Genomic DNA, 21,443 nt, shown 5'->3' with positions numbered 1-21,443 from the left:
TACCGTGCTGTAGTTACCGCCCCAGATAACCATGTGTCTACCGTTCTGTAGTTACCGTCCCAGATAACTACGTGTCTACCGTGTTATAGTTACCGCCCCAGATAACTACGTGTCTACCATGCTATAGTTACCGTCCCAGATAACTACGTGTCTACCGTGTTATAGTTACCGCCCCAGATAACTACGTGTCTACCGTGTTATAGTTACCGCCCCAGACAAATACGTGTCTACACTGTTAAAGTTGCCGCCCTAGATAACTACACGTCTACCGTGCTGTAGTTACCGCCCGAGATAACTACATATCTACCATGTTATAGTTACCGCACCGATAACTACGTGTCTACCATGCTATAGTTACCGCCCGAGATAACTACATATCTACCGTGCTATAGTTACCGCCCCAGATAACTACGTGTCTACCATGCTATAGTTACCACCCCAGATAACCACGTGTCTACCGTGCTATAGTTACCACCCCAGATAACTACGTGTCTACCGTGTTATAGTTACCGCCCCAGATAACTACGTGTCTACAGTGTTATAGTTACCGTCCCAGATAACTACGTGTCTACCGTGCTATAGTTACCGCCCCAGACAAATACGTGTCTACCGTGTTATAGTTACCGCCCCAGATAACTACGTGTCTACATTGTTATAGTTACCGCCCCAGATAACTACGTGTCTACCGTGCTATAGTTACCGTCCCAGATAACTACGTGTCTACCGTGTTATAGTTACCGCCCCAGATAACTACGTGTCTACCGTGTTATAGTTACCGCCCCAGACAAATACGTCTCTACCGTGTTATAGTTACCGCCCCAGATAACTACGTGTCTACATTGTTATAGTTACCGCCCCAGATAACTACGTGTCCACCGAGCTGTAGCTACCGCCCCAGATAACTACGTGTCTACCGTGTTATAGTTACCGACCCAGATAACTACGTGTCCACCGAGCTGTAGCTACCGCCCCAGATAACTACGTCTCTACCGTGTTATAGTTACCGACCCAGATAACTACGTGTCTACATTGTTATAGTTACCGCCCCAGATAACTACGTGTCTACATTGTTATAGTTACCACCCCAGATAACCACTTGTCTACATTGTTATAGTTACCGCCCCAGATAACTACGTGTCTACATTGTTATAGTTACCGCCCCAGATAACTACGTGTCTACCGTGTGATAGTTATCACCCCAGATAACTATGTGTCTACCATGTTATAGTTACCACCCCAGATAACCACTTGTCTACATTGTTATAGTTACCGCCCCAGATAACTACGTGTCTACCATGTTATAGTTACCGCCCCAGATAACTACGTGTCTACCGTGTTATAGTTACCGCCCCAGATAACTACGTGTCTCCCGTGCTATAGTTACCGCCCCAGATAACTACATGTCTACCGTGTTATAGTTACCGCCCCAGATAACTACGTGTCTACCATGCTATAGTTACCGCCCCAGATAACTACGTGTCTACCGTGCTATAGTTACCGCCCCAGATAGCTACGTGTCTACCATGCTGTAGTTACCGCCCCAGATAACTACGTGTCTACCGTGCTATAGTTACCGCCCCAGATAACTACGTGTCTACCGTGTTATAGTTACCGCCCCAGATAACTACGTGTCTACCGTGTTATAGTTACCGCCCCAGATAACTACGTGTCTACCGTGTTATAGTTACCGCCCCAGATAACTACGTGTCTACCGTGCTATAGTTACCGCCCCAGATAACTACATGTCTACCGTGTTATAGTTACCGCCCCAGATAACTACATGTCTACTGTGTTATAGTTACCGCCCCAGATAACTATGTGTCTACCGTGCTATAGTTACCACTCGTGATAACTGCGTGTCTACCGTGCTGTAGTTACCGCCCCAGATAACTACGTGTCTACCGTGTTATAGTTACCGCCCCAGATAACTACGTGTCTACCGTGTTATAGTTACCGCCCCAGATAACTACATGTCTACCGTGTTATAGTTACCGCCCCCGATAACTACCTGTCTACCGTGTTATAGTTACCGCCCCAGATAACTACGTGTCTACCTTGTTATAGTTACCGCCCCAGATAACTACGTGTCTACCATGTTATAGTTACCGCCCCAGATAGCTACGTGTCTACCATGTTATAGTTACCGCCCCAGATAACTACGTGTCTACCGTGTTATAGTTACCGCCCCAGATAACTACGTGTCTACCGTGCTATAGTTACCGCCCCAGATAACTACGTGTCTACCGTGTTATAGTTACCGCCCCAGATAACTACATGTCTACCGTGTTATAGTTACCGCCCCAGATAACTACGTGTCTACCGTGTTATAGTTACCGCCCCAGATAACTACGTGTCTACCGTGTTATAGTTTCCGCCCCAGATAACTATGTGTCTACCCGGTTATAGTTACCGCCCCAGATAACTACGTGTCCACCGAGCTGTAGTTACCGCCCCAGATAACTACATGTCTACCATGTTATAGTTACCGCCCCAGATAACTACGTGTCTACCGTGCTATAGTTACCGCCCCAGATAACTACTTTGATCCCATAACTATGCTTGTTTCACAACTGAAATGGCACGTGATAAAATTCGTAGCAGTGTGTTATTGTTTTTGTCTACACACCGCAGTGTGTAACCACTTTCTAAGCCTCTGATTGTTCATTTGTGACCTACAACAAATCGTAAAGCGAGGGTCTATACGGACGGAATAAAACAACTAGATGGGACTAAATGGGTGTTCTGGGGTAAATAAATATCTCATGTATCCATACATGCAAGGTAGATTAATGTCACACACGATTTTATTGTATTTGCTCCAAATTCTCAGCGCACCAAACGGTGTCGAATAACTCCACGTTTTCATATGGTAGTGCCCTGTGGCCCTACACCAGATATGGTGACAGGGCCAGAGAAAACTCGGGCTACCTTTCACCAAGAATTTATCCACAGTAGAATGCCTTGATCACTCTTCAGAAATTGTGATTTTTCTCTGACAATGCCTATATAATCTGACTTATCCATTTGGTCCTTGAAATATATGTGATCCTACATTGCACTGATGTGAAGTCGTTTATAACACTATATATATATAACCTGTAATCTCTTTGAAGGACAAGGGTCAAGACAACCACTGAAAAAAAAGTTCTGGCAAGAGGAAACACCGACTAACAGTCATGACCATATCAAGACCTTCCACCATACAAACATACCTACCACACACCACGACAGTAACCTTACAAGCACGCCTACCAACGACCACGGCAGTAGTACCAGAAACAACCCATCCGACGTCAACAAATGTCCCAACTACCACGTCAGCAGTAAATGGACCTTCAACCACAGGAACCGTCCAGCTTACTACCAGGGCACCTATCAGCAAGAAAATGATTCGGACTAGGACTAAGGCTTCAGGTGAGAGTTGACTGCCGATAAGATGCGACTCTGATTTGGTATTTACACTATATGAGTACAGTGTATAATTAGAGATGTTTTATGTTATATAAGGTCACATTTAGTTGCCATAAAGGATGTGTTTTGCTGTGCAGATTACACTCTTGTTGCCGTGAAGGGTGTGGATTTGCCGCTGTGCTTTAGGAATCCTGATGACTCAATTGTTGATACAACCACAATGTACAACTTATCAATGGACCCAGAGACTGGTAACCACACTTTACTTACATTTTAAATCAAATACGTATTGGACTTCGCATCTAACCTTTCAGTAGAGTACTAACGGTTGTGTCAATAGTAGGGATTATGGTGAAATTGGCAGTGAACCACCAAAATCAGAAAAAACCGTAAACCTGCAAAAACAAATATTAAAATTATTACAATTGATAGAAAAAACGACAAATAATATGTTTACACTAAACGACATATTATATGGTGTGCTTACTCTAAACGACATATTATGTATTATGTTTACGACATATTATATTGTGTGTTTACAATAAACAATATACGTTATATTGTATGTTTACTCTATACGACATAGTATATAGTATGTTTACACTAAACGACATATTATATAGTGTGTTTATTCTATACAACATAGTATATGGTATGTTTACACTAAACAATATACGTCATATTGTATGTTTGATATAAACATTTACATTTGTTTTCCACTGCTGTAATCGTGAATAAAATGTTCATGAAAGTAAACATAAATGATATGTTCTTTTTTCATACTTCTAACTATCTATGATGAGGGAACGTACATATTAGCGGGAATAGTTCGATTAAACAAAATAGCAACATTCTACCATCAAAAATATCTTGATCATATTAAAAATGGTTTAAGTCTTTTAAACTAAAATATTTTAGAAGCTTCTTATTCTTTTGAATGTCCTATGATAGTTTGATTTACAGGATCTTGTTTGTAGAGAGGGAAATTCCTTAAACATTACCAACAAACATTGTAAATGGTTTTCCATTCTATGTTCCAGGGACGTCCGTGAGTGTAGGTTACACGTTTTACGGGTCTGGTAGACGGAGGAGATCTCGCATCACGCGCATAATATTTACAACATCGACGAATACCACCACCGAAATCATTCCCGGGTTCCGTATTGATGACGGTGTTCGCCAGAGAGCTCCGTTCTATTCCCTTATTTGGAAAAGGAAACAACCTCAAATGGGAAGTGATCAGCAAAAAGAAAAAGCTGACTCTTCTTGTAGATTGTACCAGCAATACAAATCGGAATATGGAGGGATCCCTGGGTATGTATAATATATCGAAAAATGGAGGGTGCCTGGGTATGTATTTTATATCGAAATATTGAGGGATGCCTGGGTATGTATTTTATATCGAAATATGGAGGGATCCCTGGGTATGTATTTTATATCGAAATATTGAGGGATCCCTGGGTATGTATTATATATCGAAATATTGAGGGATGTCTTGGTATGTATTATATATCGAAATATGGAGGGATCCCTGGGTATGTATTAAATATCGAAATATGGAGGGATCCCTGGGTATGTATTAAATATCGAAATATGGAGGGATCCCTTGGTATGTATTTTATATCGAAATATGGAGGGATCCCTAGGTATGTATTTTATATCGAAATATGGAGCGATCACTGGGTATGTATTATATATAAAAATATGGAGGGATCCCTGGGTATGTATTATATATCGAAATATGGAGGGATCCCTGGGTATGTATTAAATATCGAAATATGGAGGGATCCCTGGGTATGTATTAAATATCGAAATATGGAGGGATCCCTTGGTATGTATTATATATCGAAATATGGAGGGATCCCTGGGTATGTATTATATATCGAAATATGGAGCGATCACTGGGTATGTATTATATATAAAAATATGGAGGGATCCCTGGGTATGTATTATATATCGAAATATGGAGGGATCCCTGGGTATGTATTATATATCGAAATATGGAGGGATCCCTGGGTATGTATTAAATATCGAAATATGGAGGGATCCCTGGGTATGTATTAAATATCGAAATATGGAGGGATCCCTTGGTATGTATTTTATATCGAAATATGGAGGGATCCCTAGGTATGTATTTTATATCGAAATATGGAGCGATCACTGGGTATGTATTATATATAAAAATATGGAGGGATCCCTGGGTATGTATTATATATCGAAATATGGAGGGATCCCTTGGTATGTATTAAATATCGAAATATGGAGGGATCCCTGGGTATGTATTATATATCGGAATATGGAGGGATCCCTTGGTATGTATTAAATATCGAAATATGGAGGGACCCCTGGGTATGTATTATATATCGAAATATGGAGGGATCCCTGGGTATGTATTATATATCGAAATATGGAGGGATCCCTTGGTATGTATTAAATATCAAAATATGGAGGGATCCCTGGGTATGTATTATATATAAAAATATGGGGGGATCCCTGGGTATGTATAATATATCGAAATATGGAGGGATCCCTGGGTATGTATTATATATCGAAATATGGAGGGATCCCTTGGTATGTATTAAATATCGAAATATGGAGGGATCCCTGGGTATGTATTATATATCGGAATATGGAGGGATCCCTTGGTATGTATTAAATATCGAAATATGGAGGGACCCCTTGGTATATATTATATATCGAAATATGGAGGGATCCCTAGGTATGTATTATATATCGAAATATGGAGGGATCCCTGGGTATGTATTATATATCGAAATATGGAGGGATCCCTAGGTATGCATTATATATCGAAATATGGACGGACCCCTTGGTATGTATTATATATCGAAATATGGAGGGATCCCTAGGTATGTATAATATATCGAAATATGGAGGGATCCCTAAGTATTTATTATATATCGAAATATGGAGGAATCCCTAAGTATTCATTAGATATCGAAATATGGAGGGATCCCCTGGTATGTATTATATATCGAAATATGGAGGGATCCCTGGGTATGTATTATATATCGAAATATGGAGGGATCCCTTGGTATCTATTATATATCGAAATATGAAGGGATCCCTTGGTATGTATTATATATCGAAATATGGAGGGATCCCTTGGTATGTATTATATATCGAAATATGGAGGGATCCCTGGGTATGTACGATATATCGAAACACGGTGGAATATGTATGGAATAAGGGACTTTCGTTACAAATATAGTGATATGGTGTAAATATTATTTTATCAATAATATAATATTAATGAAATAACATTGATTTGCATTATACAGGAGTAGTTAGTTAATATGATAGTCGCAGGTCATACATATTAGTGAGACATGCTACAACTAAATATACAGTACAGATGTGACAAAATGTATTTGATATGATGTCCTTACCAAACAATCATTATTATTTTTCAAACATTAAAACAGGGCTAACCGCCTGTTCATAATTTCAAAAGAGCAGCAGGTCTCAAGTATGGATAATGGTAATATCAAATGATAAATGAAAATATTATCATGTATAAATATGAATACTAGAAATATCATAATATATAAATATGAATAGATATCTGATATATAGATATATGAATTTACTAATATAATTAATAGAATGATACATAATCATGAAATTGCTAGTAATATGATAAATCATATATAATCATGAAATTGCTAGTAATATGATACATACATATGAATAAAGTAATATTGTATCCAAGTTTAATTGCTGATATTACGATATCAAAATTTCATCATGAAACATTTTCATAATTCATAACTGTTTTATCTGTTTTCAGTGATCCCGGTACGAGGGAAAGTGCGATCTAAATCTAAATCTAAAACAAAGCTGATTTTGAATGTAGAGAAGGGAGGATCCATGTTGAGGCTGAAGACACGTGTCAAATTCAGCAAACCCATGCAGTGCTGGGTAACTAAAACAAACCTACTGTTGAACATTTAAGACTTTTTAGTGTGAAAATTAAATGAACAATCACAGCGAACTTATTGAATACAAAATACTTCATATTTGTCTTTAATCTAAACAATTTGTATAAGAAGTTTGTGACAAGGTTTTATTTGCATGCTAACAGTCTATCCATACATAGGTGAGTCCAAATCTATATAAGTCTCCCTGACTGTTTGCAACAACAACAAAACATCACATGTATTTGTAAATGTGTGAATTAATGTAATGTCTGTTTTACATATTCAACTCATTTCATACCTTTTATTTTTATATGTTTTCCATCAATATATGTTTGTAAAACATACCCAATGACCCGACGGGTCTCGTTTCCCTTGTAAGCAATTTCATTCCCATATTAATCATATAAAGGTCTCTTCTTATCAGTTTTTTTTATTGCAAGGGAGGGAGAGTCATTTATTAGGGTGTTACTAATTAAAATGTACAATTTCATTTGTATTGCCTATTATTTCATTTGGCACTCTTTCCAATTCAATATAATTAACTAAATTCTACAATCTATAAAGTTCTCATTAATATACCTTGCAAAATGTCACGTTTCCAGAAAACGATTTTGTTGAACATATCAACTTTGGTAATTCATTATATAAGCATGTTTGTCGCACACATTATTTACAACAATATTTCATATTTTCACTAATTTCACTTACAATATGATAAAGGTTCGTCGATTTGTTGAGCTTTTGTTTTCTGCCTGCAGATTCTATTTTTTAACTGGCAAATTTTAGCTATAATTGTGTTATTTATATTATTTTTACTTCGGTCGAATCGGGTTTAGACAGCGGATTTTAACCCTAACTCTAACCCTATTTTACTCATCATAATACATAACTGTATTGTTTGATGTCGTGTAATTAAAGCCTCCCACTGGACATAACTCGTTCAATATGATTAATATGTGCAATTTTTCAGAGGCGAAACTTGTTAGACAGGCCAGTATTGTTGTATTTGTTGGCCCTTGTTTGACTAATTATGTGTATGGTTATACATTGTATACCCTTGACACATTCAATATCGCCTATTATCGCTCAAATAGATGAACTAAATCAAACGAGTGTAGTACAGAATATTGAAATAAAAGATATGTCGTAATAGTTATTTTCTATGGTTTTAATTATCTAGTTATGTCATTAATTTTAACTTTTATAATGTATTTGACTTCTACAATTTTAAGAATAAAGATCAACATCAATTCTAAACATGTTTTTCTTTTCACCATACAAATACTAATAGTAATTCACATTGGTTAAGGTAACAGGAAGGTTTTCCTATGATATACCTATTTCAGTCTCCTCCTAGGTATATTCATTTGTTTCAACACTTAAGGCTATTATTATCGCTGACTTGACTTACACAAAACAGCTGTATGATGTCTTTAACTTCACTGTCGAGACATCAACGAAACAGCTGTGTGATGTCTTTAACATCACTGTCGATACCACAACGAAACAGCTGTATGATGTCTTTAACATCACTGTCGAGACCTCAACGAAACAGCTGTATGATGTCTTTAACATCACTGTCGAGGCCTCAACGAAACAGCTGTGTCATGTCTTTAACATCAGTGTCGAGGCCACAACGAAACAGCTGTATGAGTTCTTTAACATTACTGTCCCGACCACAACGAAAAAACTGTATGATGTCTTTAACATCACTGTCGAGACCTCAACGAACCAGCTGTATGAGTTCTTTAACATCACTGTCGAGACCTCAACGAAACAGCTGTATGATGTCTTTAACATCACTATCGATATCACAACGAAACAGCTGTGTGATGTCTTTAACATCACTGTCGAGGCCTCAACGAAACAGCTGTATGAGTTCTTTAACATCACTATCGATATCACAACGAAACAGCTGTATGATGTCTTTGACATCACTGTCGAGACCTCAACGAACCAGCTGTATGATGTCTTTAACATCACTATCGATATCACAACGAAACAGCTGTATGATGTCTTTGACATCACTGTCGAGACCTCAACGAACCAGCTGTATGACGTCTTTAACATCACTGTCGAGACCTCAACGAAACAGCTGTATTATGTCTTTAACATCACTATCGATATCACAACGAAACAGCTGTATGATGTCTTTAACATCACTATCCCTACCACAACGAAACAGCTGTATGATGTATTTAACATCAATGTGGAGAACACAACGAAACAGCTGTATGATGTCTTTAATATCACTATCGAGACCACAACGAACCAGCTGTATGATGTCTTTAACATCACTGACGAGGCCTCAACGAAACAGCTGTATGATGTCTTTAACATCACTGACGAGGCCCCAACGAAACAGCTGTGTGATGTCTTTAACATCACTATACCTTTAAACTCCTGACGAGGCCTCAACGAAACAGCTGTATGATGTCTTTAACTTCACTGTCGAGGCCTCAACGAAACAGCTGTATGATGTCAACATCACTGCCGATACCACAACCAAACAGCTGTATGGTATGTTTTCCATCATTGTCGATATATCGCAAAAAAATGGCTGTATGATGTGTTTAAAATCACTGTCGAGACCTTAATCATATAGCTTTATTATGTCACTATTAACACTGACGAGACCTCAATGAAACCGATGTATGATGTCTTAAACATCACTGTCGAGGCCTCAACGAAAAAGATGTATAATGCCTTTAATATTGTGAAAAAAACACAATCTGAATGTTCATACTAATATGACGTCTAGGATATAATAATTCAATAAAAACACGGCGATGGGCATATTTGTACTGATATCAGTTTAAAAGATATAATGATTTAATTGATAACAACAGCGGAATCGAGATGTTGTTATTACGGGCATTTGCTTCTGGTTAGTATAAAAAGTAAAAACAAAAACAAAACAAAACCAGCCACCTCTCAAACTATATCAATAAGGTGTAACTCTAAAACCAGCCACTTCTCAAACTACATCAATAAGGTGTATCTCTAAAACCAGCCACCTCTCACACTACATCAATAAGATGTAACTCTAAAACCAGCCACTTCTCAAACTACATCAATAAGGTGTAACTCTAAAACCAGCCACCTCTCAAACTACATCAATAAGATGTAACTCTAAAACCAGCCACTTCTCAAACTACATCAATAAGGTGTAACTCTAAAACCAGCCACCTCTCAAACTACATCAATAAGATGTAACTCTAAAACCAGCCACTTCTCCAACTACATCAATAAGGTGTAACTCTAAAACCAGCCACCTCTCAAACTACATCAATAAGATGTAACTCTAAAACCAGCCACTTCTCAAACTACATCAATAAGGTGTAACTCTCGAAAAGTAGCAAGGGTTGTTGAGGTACGATCGACTTTGAATATTATTTAAGTTCGATCCGAATGAAATATCGACTTCACACAAACTTCAGTAACGTACCTTGGTTTAGAATACTTAAATACCAATGCGAGTTCTTTTTCGTGTGACAATGATTTAAAGATGAGAAAATCGATCCAATATGGTCGTGGCATCGACTGTGGAACGGACGTACACTGTACATGTAGTTTGCAAATGTTCAAAATGAGGCTGTTAGGATATATTTACATTTGGTGTGGCAATGCCCTTATATATTACTAGTAAATCCCTACCAAAAGCAGCTTCATCTATGAGAGTATAACTGAAGTTGTCCTGAGGGCGTATGAATATCTCACTTGCAAAAAATGTAAACAAAGATGGCCGCCATACATTGTAAAGTCACATTGACATGAGATTTTAATAAATTCTGAATTTATTTTTGCGATTCATTAATATAACGTAAATATAAGCGATAAACTGCCTAGATGCGGCAGACCTACTGGTATAACTGCCACATGTGTCACAGACAAACAATCATGGTGCGCTAGCGCGCACCATTCAGTTTGTCTGTGACACATGTGGTAGTTATACCAGTAGGTCTGCCGCATCTAGGCAGTTTATTGCTTAAATAAACGTAATAACGTCACGTGTAATGATGGTCTGTTAGGATATAAACGTAATGACGCCACGTGTAATGATGGTCTGTTAGGATATATAAGTAATGACGTCACGTATATTGATGGTCTGTTAGGATATAAAAGTAATGACGTCACGTGTATTGATGGTCTGTTAGGATATAAAAGTAATGAAGTCACGTGTATTGATGGTGTGTTAGGATATAAAAGTAATGACGTCACGTGTATTGATGGTCTGTTAAGATATAAAAGTAATGAAGTCACGTGTAATGATGGTCTGTTAGGATATAAACGTAATGACGTCACGTGTAATGATGGTCTGTTAGGATATATAAGTAATGACGTCACGTATATTGATGGTCTGTTAGGATATAAAAGTAATGAAGTCACGTGTATTGATGGTCTGTTAGGATATAAAAGTAATGACGTCACGTGTATTGATGGTGTGTTAGGATATAAAAGTAATGACGTCACGTGTATTGATGGTCTGTTAAGATATAAAAGTAATGAAGTCACGTGTATTGATGGTCTGTTAGAATATAAAGGTAATGACGTCACGTGTATTGATGGTGTGTTAGGATATAAAAGTAATGAAGTCACGTGTATTGATGGTCTGTTAGAATATAAAAGGTAATGACGTCACGTGTATTGATAGTCTGTTAGGATATAAAAGTAATGACGTCACGTGTATTGATGGTGTGTTAGGATATAAAAGTAATGACGTCACGTGTATTGATGGTGTGTTAGGATATAAAAGTAATGAAGTCACGTGTATTGATGGTCTGTTAGGATATAAAAGTAATGAAGTCACGTGTATTGATGGTGTGTTAGGATATAAAAGTAATGAAGTCACGTGTATTGATGGTGTGTTAGGATATAAAAGTAATGACGTCACGTGTATTGATGGTCTGTTAGGATATAAAAGGAATGACGTCACGTGTATTGATGGTCTGTTAGGATATAAAAGGAATGAAGTCACGTGTATTGATGGTGTGTTAGGATATAAAAGTAATGACGTCACGTGTATTGATGATCTGTTAGGATATATAAGTAATGAAGTCACGTATATTGATGGTCTGTTAGGATATAAAGTAATGAAGTCACGTGTATTGATGGTCTGTTAGGATATAAAAGTAATGAAGTCACGTGTATTGATGGTGTGTTAGGATTAAAAGTAATGACGTCACGTGTATTGATGGTGTGTTAGGATATAAAAGTAATGAAGTCACGTGTATTGATGGTCTGTTAGGTGATAAAAGTAATGAAGTCACGTGTATTGATGGTCTGTTAGAATATAAAGATAATGACGTCACGTGTATTGATGGTGTGTTAGGATATAAAAGTAATGAAGTCACGTGTATTGATGGTCTGTTAGAATATAAAGGTAATGACGTCACGTGTATTGATGGTCTGGTAGGATATAAAGTAATGAAGTCACGTGTATTGATGGTCTGTTAGAATATAAAAGGTAATGACGTCACGTGTATTGATGGTCTGTTAGGATATAAAAGTAATGAAGTCACGTGTATTGATGGTGTGTTAGAATATAAAAGTAATGAAGTCACGTTTATTGATGGTGTGTTTGGATATAAAAGTAATGACATCACGTGTATTGATGGTGTGTTAGGATGTAAAAGGATTGACGTCATGTGTATTTATACTTACATTTCCGTTTTGTTTTCGTGATATGATTGCATAACCAAAGCATTACTGTTTGATGTTGCCGCTACACATGGTATTGTTGATATCCATAGATGTATACGTATGTCAATACATAATTTTAAATGGTAATTGCATCTGCATAATATATATTTTGTACTTTGATTCTATTTATGAAGTACTACATGTGTTGCTATATTGGATATACATGTTATACGGTCGAACTAAGGAGTATATCTTTACAAATACAACAAAGGACCGCCTATCCCCATAGCCTACTTCAACCATGTAAACACATGTAAAAGTGTCATGAGAATAAACATAAAAATATTTTCATGTCAGTTTTGCAATTTATGTTCTTTGCCAGAAACCTGTTTATGAAATTGTTGCAGCCATGTGTAAGAAAAATATCTTACATTGCAAATTTTATATGCTTGTGCTTCTAAATGTTGATAACTTCGCTCATTGAAGACGTAATCGGATAAAATTACCGGTGGTACGTTTAACATTAACAGAATGTACGTATTTATCTCATATCACGTCTATAATTGTAATTACTAACAAACACCTGGTTACATTACCTGGATTACACACAATTACTCGGACAATGATGTTTGTTACCTGGAGAGAGAAGTTGTCTATTCGGGGAGCTTTATTTGAGCTACTGTTGTTGTTTACCAAGGCTTACATCCTGTCCTGTATGATGTCGTTACGATATCAAGTAAAATATCTTTATAAAGCTGAAGTTATTTTTCCAACAAATATTGAATATTGATCTAATTAGTAAATTAGTAAATGCAAACAATGTCATTTTATATTATGTGTATTAAAATAGTACTCGCATTTGTTTGTATTTTTTAAAAGGTTTGTAAAGATAATATGATTAAATCATTTACTCACAGCCAAAACTGTAATGTCAATTGGACCGCATATCCACCTCGGCGGTTCTTCGTGATGAAACTGAAAAAAGATACGTATATATGTTATCGACAACCTAAGCATACAACACAATACGTGCCAATATTTCAGATATGTGGTTGATATTTGGTGCATCGTCGTATTGAAAGAAATGCATTAACCTAGCGTATCAAAATTTTATAGAAGAGAAATTAATGGGGATTTGAAGAAAGTGTTACCATATTTGGCCTAGTTTTTGCACGTTTAAGCTTTTTAAAGCCACGCTGTATATCAGTCGCTAATCCTTTTTGAATCATATTCAGGAAAGGTGATAAGATATTGTTAAGTAAACGATAGAATCTCATATCGGGAAACAATACAATGCTAGACATATAAACGGAGAATACATGTATCATGTCATGTCAACTGTTCTGTGTTATGTTGGCAAAGTAATATTTACCGTAATAAAGCCAAGTGTTGTCGTGTTAACTTCCGGCTCGACCTGACGTAACGACTTCCTGGTCGATAAAGTTCATGTTCAAGGGTTGTGGATGGAGAAGACGACGCGGATTCAGGCAGTTTGCAAACATTTTCCCCCTTCATGATTACTATTAAGTTCCTGATTACAACAGAAAAACAAAAACCAATTCAATAATTTAATAGGTGACTATTTTTTGACGAATCACTACATTCAAATATCCCTATCTTTGGCCGCTTGTGTGACGTACGTGACGTCACTGACAGCTGATTAGCGCCACTTTCAGTCTCGGGAAATTTCATCAAGGGGTCTCGTCACTTTCAAGACAAAAATATTCAGATATAAAACGAGGACGACACAGCAATCAAGAGGATGAAAATTCACCGATAAATGAGAAGTCAGTGATGAAATAACCGGAGTCCCGCACGTACAATGTAGAGCAGCATATCTACATGACAAGTCCTTTGTTTACATCGTGCGTCATGACCAGTGATGAACAATAACGGGGATGACGTACACATTTAATGTGTCAGTAGATTCAATACTTGCCAGGTATTTTGTTTACGCATACCTCATAAATGTAAGCAGACGAAGTTTTGTTTCATGACATAAGCCCAGTTTAGTCCGCAGTTCAACATGTGCAACAATTTAATATGGATTTTATCATGCTTAACCTGTTACTGCCTCATTTCATTTTTCTTTTCTATGAAATGTGTCCAAAATATTAAGCTATGTTTCCGATCGTTTTTTGTTTGTTTTTTTTTTACAAAATTGAAAGACAGTGAACCGGTCACAGTGCGTAAACAGTACAACTTGTAGAAAACAGGAATTTCATTGATGAAAAAGGACTTTCGCTAGGTGGCGAGTTTCCATTTCCAACCAATGGGTTAATTTAATTTTCATAGAAGTATTAAAAGAAGAAAAAAAGAATAAAAGAGCAGCATTCTGTGCAAAAAGAGCAAAACAAAAACATAATTATATACATATGAAAACAAGCATCCAACATAACACATTTTCCTAAAAAAAAAATTAAATGCAATTCGTGTCCTGGTTGCAGGGTAATATGACGGTTTTAACCGCAATATTACCCTGCCACAAGGACCGTAAATTGTATATCATACTGAGAAAAATTAATAAATGATGATACACATAAAATCAAGATATAAAATATCATTTTATAACAATTACAAACCCTGTGGTTCGAATCAACAATTCGATTCCAAGTCAACGTATTATGGCCAGTTTCCTTTAGAAACTCCTAGAAACATTTGAGCAGTACATTGGTTTATATTTTCCTGTTTTGAGCGCTTTTGTTTCGCAGACATTTATCTGTTTCTGCGTCTTTTGACTGCACGAAAAGTTATAAACAATTGGAAGGGAGACAACTCCACTCAACAGAACATGAGTATATATATGAAATTTCATTTCCCTCGCCAGAGGGATATATGATGTTTTATATCCCTGTCACGTGATGCGTGCGGGCTAACTTAATTATCATGGGTATTATTACAAACCATGGGTATGATAAGTTAATGATATAAATTGTATACCTAAACCTTTCTGTATGTCATGTCACCAAATGATTTTTAGATGTGTTATCTGGTTAAGTGTAATAGATGAGTAATGTAATCATATCTACCTGTGACGTCAGTGTCACTATTTGGACGGATTCTACAATCATATCTACCTGTAACGTCAGTGACACTATTTGGACGGATTCTTCAATCATATCTACCTGTAACGTCAGTGTCACTATTTGGACGGATTCTACAATCATATCTACCTGTAACGTCAGTGACACTATTTGGACGGATTCTTCAAAAGACATACAATATATCAGCACATTCAATACCAATTGAGAACAACATTCTGAAGATGGTCACAACAAAAATACAGTGAACGTTGAGCACACAGTATGATGTATTGATGAAGAAGTATTTTAAACTTACAGTTATAAGAATGAGTTGTTATATTATCACACACCGGTACCATTCTGTAGTAAAAAGAGGATTGAAGTACTAGTATTATGTCGTTACTCAAGAGATTTCTGGATGTCATTTATACAAATGTATATCATTGGAGCGGGATATTATTACTAAGAATAGGTCCATGGTAAATACTAAATGATACCTTGGACTAAACTAAGAATAGGTCCATGGCAAATACTAAATGGTACCTTGGACTAAACTAAGAATAGGTCCATGGTAAATACTAAATGGTACCTTGGACTAAACTAAGAATAGGTCCATGGTAAATACTAAATGATACCTTGGACTAAACTAAGAATAGGTCCATGGTAAATACTAAATGGTACCTTGGACTAAACTAAGAATAGGTCCATGTTAAATACCAAATGGTACCTTGGACTTTACAAAATATAATCAGACACTGGGCTCTTCTCTTCATCATCAAACGAGCGTGGAGCGCATTTAAAAGGATTAACATATTAAGACTACTGAAAAATAAAATAGATAGGAAATCTTTAAATACTATTTATACTGCCTATATAAGACCAATCATTGAGTATGCAGATGTTGTTTGGGATAACTGTTCAAAAGCCCAAAAAACTCTATTAGAATCAATCCAACTGTATGCAGGACGATTAATTACAGGCCTGCGAAAAGGTACTTCACATGATAAACTTTATAATGAACAAGGATGGGAAACATTGAGTAATAGAAGAAATAAACATAAACTTATTTTAATGTACAAGATAATGAATAACGAAACCCCCAGATTATTTAAGAGAAATTATAGAACCATATATTCATGATGAAACGTTTGATCGTTATGCTCTTCGTACAAACAGATTATTTGCCCCCCCCCCCCCCCCCCCCCCCCCCCCCCCCCCCTCCTGTGCCGAACAGTGAATTATTTTGAAAGTTTTTTTCCTTTTTCCATCTATGTTAAACGAAATGAATAGACTAGCCCCTCAACTCATAAATATCAACTCTACAGCACAGTTCAAAAAATCATTAAACACAAACTTGTATAACAAATCTGATACAACTGATGTATTTAAATATCTCGGTAGTCGTTACATAAATATTGTTCTTTGTCAATTACGAAATAAGGCAAGTAATCTTAATTATGATCGTGTGATTGCAACCAGTCTTTTGAAACTGTAACTCATTATTTTACTGAATGTAATAATTATCAGAATCTCCGCCATCTCTTGAACAACAATTAATACATCAATATCACAACCACATGTGTGTTGAATTCCTTACAAATGGTTGTGTCAGCTGCAATGACAACCAGAATAAAGATATACTTGTACATGTATCAAACTTTATAGTACAGTCAAAGAGACTCTAAATCTTTTTTTTATTCTTATCTATTTTTACATGAAATTCACATATACTTTGAACCATTTATTCTTCAGTATGAAACATAATATCTTAACCCTAAGATGACCACCATGATACAACAGGCTATGGGCAGCCGTACTAAATCTTATTTACATCAATTCACTTACAATTATGTTATGTATGTATTATTATATTTATATATTAAATAGAAGCAACTCCTATTAGTAAAGTTCTCATAAATATTAATCTATAAGATCAAGTTGGTGTAACCCACCCTAAAAATATGTATCTATTTGGTGAAATTGGGTTTTGATCCCTAACAGTGGATGGCTATTGTGTTACACAAATGGACTTTAAGGCATGTATCTGTTGGGGGAATAAATTCAATTTGACCAAATAGATGCACTCAGCAATCAAAAAATAACATCCAAAATCATCTTAGAGTTTCACCTCATTTTTGTATAATAAACCTTTGTCTTCACATTGAGGAGTTGCCTCCCCTTTTGTTGCACCATTGTTAATCTTAATTCATGTGTGTATATATGTTTATGTTTGTTTGCCACCTATTATATAAGGAGAGGACTAATATAGGCAATGCCTGATGTCTAATCCTATTGACAAAATTACATCTTATGTCAATAAAATATGTTGAAATTGAAATTGAAACGAGCATGGTTAGTATTAAAGATAAACATAAAAGATACTAGTGCAATTTCACAATTAATGACATAAAATGTAAAATTTCTGTCTCCAGTTGTTTACCAGACCATGCCGACGTCTTGAATGACCTCCAAAAACTATTGTATTCGTCATACAGTGCCGAGGTCGACGTAGGTCATAGCCTGTCTGTTTGATAGGTGTATCCGCACAGACGATTAGCCTGATATTCTCCACAGCGAGATAACCGATTTGGCAGAAATAAGCTGTCAATCAAAAGAGTGCAGTAACATGCAGCTAACACACGCTGTCTGTAACTAGGAGGACAGTGCCCTAGTGACCCAGAAATCTACAGATGTCCATATCAGGTTATCATATATCGGGGTTTGAGACATCTCGAATTAGCTTTTAAGTTAATCTAAAATCATATTTATACTATTTACAATGATTCACAGCTAATTAGCTGATTATAGAATGGTATATAATTCGTGTGGTTTGAGGGAGACTGATTCACAAAGGTATCTTGCATTTGTAATAACTGTAACTAATCTTATGTTGTGCAACCATAAGATATGTTGTCACTAATATATGTCATCCATAAGATATGTCAACCATGAGATATGTCAACCATAAGACATGTCAAACATAAGATATGTCAACCATTAGACATGTCAACCATAAGATATGTCAAACATAAGATATGTCAACCATAAGACATGTCAAACATAAGATATGTCAACCATAAGGTATGTCGACCATAAGATATGTCTAACATAAGACTTACTCCTGACCTGATCAGTTTAATCCACATGACTATCACCTCCATGGACAAGGGTAATTTCCTCTTCGCCTGGTTCTATCATGGGGCACGGCGAATTTCCTCTTCGCCTGGTTCTATCATGGGGCAAGGCAAATTTCCTCATCAGTCGGTTCTATCATGAGGCAAGGCGGAATTCTCCATCACCTGTTTCTATCATTTGGCAAGGCGAAATTCTCTATCGGTTGGTTCTATCATGGGCCAAGGCGAAATTCTCTATCGCCTGGATCTATCATGGGGCAAGGCGAAATTCTCTATCGGTTGGTTCTATCGTTGGGCAAGGCAAATTTCCTCATCGCCTGGATATATCATGAGGCAAGGGGAATTTCCTCATCGCCTGGATATATCATGAGGCAAGGGGAATTTCTTCATCGCCTGGATATATCATGAGGCAAGGGGAATTTCTTCATCGCCTGGATATATCATGGGGCAAGGCGAATTTCCTCATCGGTTGGTTCTATCATGGGGCAAGTTTTTTTTCTAATTGCATTGTTTCGGGTCGAAAGTCAATGGGTATAAAGCTTTCAGATCTGCTCCGATTAAAAACTCTAATGACAATTGTGAATTTCTGTGTCAATTTATCTTTTCCTGTTCAGCGTCGCGTGTTCTTCCTGTTAGCATTCCATATTTCTGTAAAATAAGATACTGAAATGTAACCACACATCGTCCAATTCCTCATCGTCGGAGACCCACGGTTGATTGTACTAAGCTACACTTAAGCTTCCGATATATCGCACTGGGCTGTGAAGCGTGGTGTTGTACAGTTATCTACGGGTATATCCAACAATGTAAATGGACTGCAGTGATTAAACAGTTGTTATTTATACCCATGCGTGGATTTTCAGTTGTGCAAATATAAGATTTAACGTTTGTTTTTCTGTGTTTGACGTATTACAGGTCTTCACATTATATAACTCAAAATCGACTAGACATTGTGGAATGATATACACATCTACATAGAGATCTTTGAAGAAGCATTCCGGAGCTAGATTCAGCTTAATGGTCATTGTCGATACCCGTCATACAAATCTGGGTCATATACAGGCCACACAGAAGCATCTGGTGTATCATCTATTAACAACATGTCCCTCTTTAACATATTTAAATACAACACTGATCAGTAAGGGACCATTAACTTTACCATTGTCGTCATTCACTGGTTACTTCTGTCGTCATTCACTGGTTACTTCTGTCGTCATTCACTGGTTACTTCTGTCGTCATTCACTGATTACTTCTGTCGTCATTCACTGGTTACTTCTGTCGTCATTCACTGGAAACTTCTGTCGTCATTCACTGGTAACTTCTGTCGTCATTCACTGGTTACTTCTGTCGTCATTCACTGGTTACTTCTGTCGTCATTCACTGGTTACTTCTGTCGTCATTCACTGGTTACTTCTGTCGTCATTCACTGGAAACTTCTGTCGTCATTCACTGGTTACTTCTGTCGTCATTCACTGGTTACTTCTGTCGTCATTCACTGGTTACTTCTGTCGTCATTCACTGGTTACTTCTGTCGGTCATTCACTGGTTACTTCTGTCGTCATTCACTGGTTACTTCTGTCGTCATTCACTGGAAACTTCTGTCGTCATTCACTGGTTACTTCTGTCGTCATTCACTGGTTACTTCTGTCGTCATTCACTGGTTACTTCTGTCGGCATTCACTGGTTACGTCTGTCGTCATTCACTGGTTACTTCTGCCGTCATTCACTGGTTACTTCTGTCGTCATTCACTGGTTACTTCTGTCGTCATTCACTGGTTACTTCTGTCGTCATTCACTGGTTACTTCTGTCGTCATTCACTGGAAACTTCTGTCGTCATTTACTGGAAACTTCTGTCGGCATTCACTGGTTACTTCTGTCGTCATTCACTGGAAACTTCTGTCGTCATTCACTGGAAACTTCTGTCGTCATTCACTGGTTACTTCTGTCGTCATTCACTGGAAACTTCTGTCGTCATTCACTGGAAACTTCTGTCGTCATTCACTGGTTACTTCTGTCGTCATTCACTGGTTACTTCTGTCGTCATTCACTGGTTACTTCTGTCGGCATTCACTGGTTACTTCTGTCGGCATTCAACGCTTATAATCGGAATCGTGATTTTGGGAGCACGTCCTTGAACACCAAATCAACATGAAAACACTAAAAGTTGGCGACGCAGTTATGATACCATTAGAAATGAAAACAAAAACAAAAACAAAACAAAAAAGAAACAAACAAACACACAAAAAAACAACAACTTTAGCTTGAATATAATATGTTTCACGCTGGATTCGT

General features: G+C 36.9%; 1 protein-coding gene across 2 annotated transcripts in view; it reads left to right on the top strand.

The window, feature by feature from the left end:
- LOC117331283 (inter-alpha-trypsin inhibitor heavy chain H3-like) overlaps positions 1-8,606 on the top strand; it is a 37,235-nt gene extending 28,629 nt beyond the window's left edge. Inside the window, exons 10-14 of one of the 2 annotated variants that reach the window (XM_033889894.1) lie at positions 3,114-3,211; positions 3,248-3,414; positions 3,549-3,662; positions 4,452-4,725; positions 7,220-8,606. In XM_033889894.1, coding sequence (XP_033745785.1) covers positions 3,114-3,211; positions 3,248-3,400 — 251 coding nt within the window. In that variant the 3' untranslated portion in view covers positions 3,401-3,414; positions 3,549-3,662; positions 4,452-4,725; positions 7,220-8,606. Of the gene's footprint in view, positions 1-3,113; positions 3,415-3,548; positions 3,663-4,451; positions 4,726-7,219 lie in introns of both variants that reach the window. The other variant, XM_033889893.1, reaches the window with a different exon arrangement.
- Positions 8,607-21,443: the final 12,837 nt, after the last annotated feature.

Source organism: Pecten maximus, chromosome 7 (assembly GCF_902652985.1).
Source record: "Pecten maximus chromosome 7, xPecMax1.1, whole genome shotgun sequence".
Lineage (NCBI taxonomy): Eukaryota > Metazoa > Mollusca > Bivalvia > Pectinida > Pectinidae > Pecten > Pecten maximus.
This window is presented reverse-complemented; position numbering and strand designations above follow the sequence as displayed.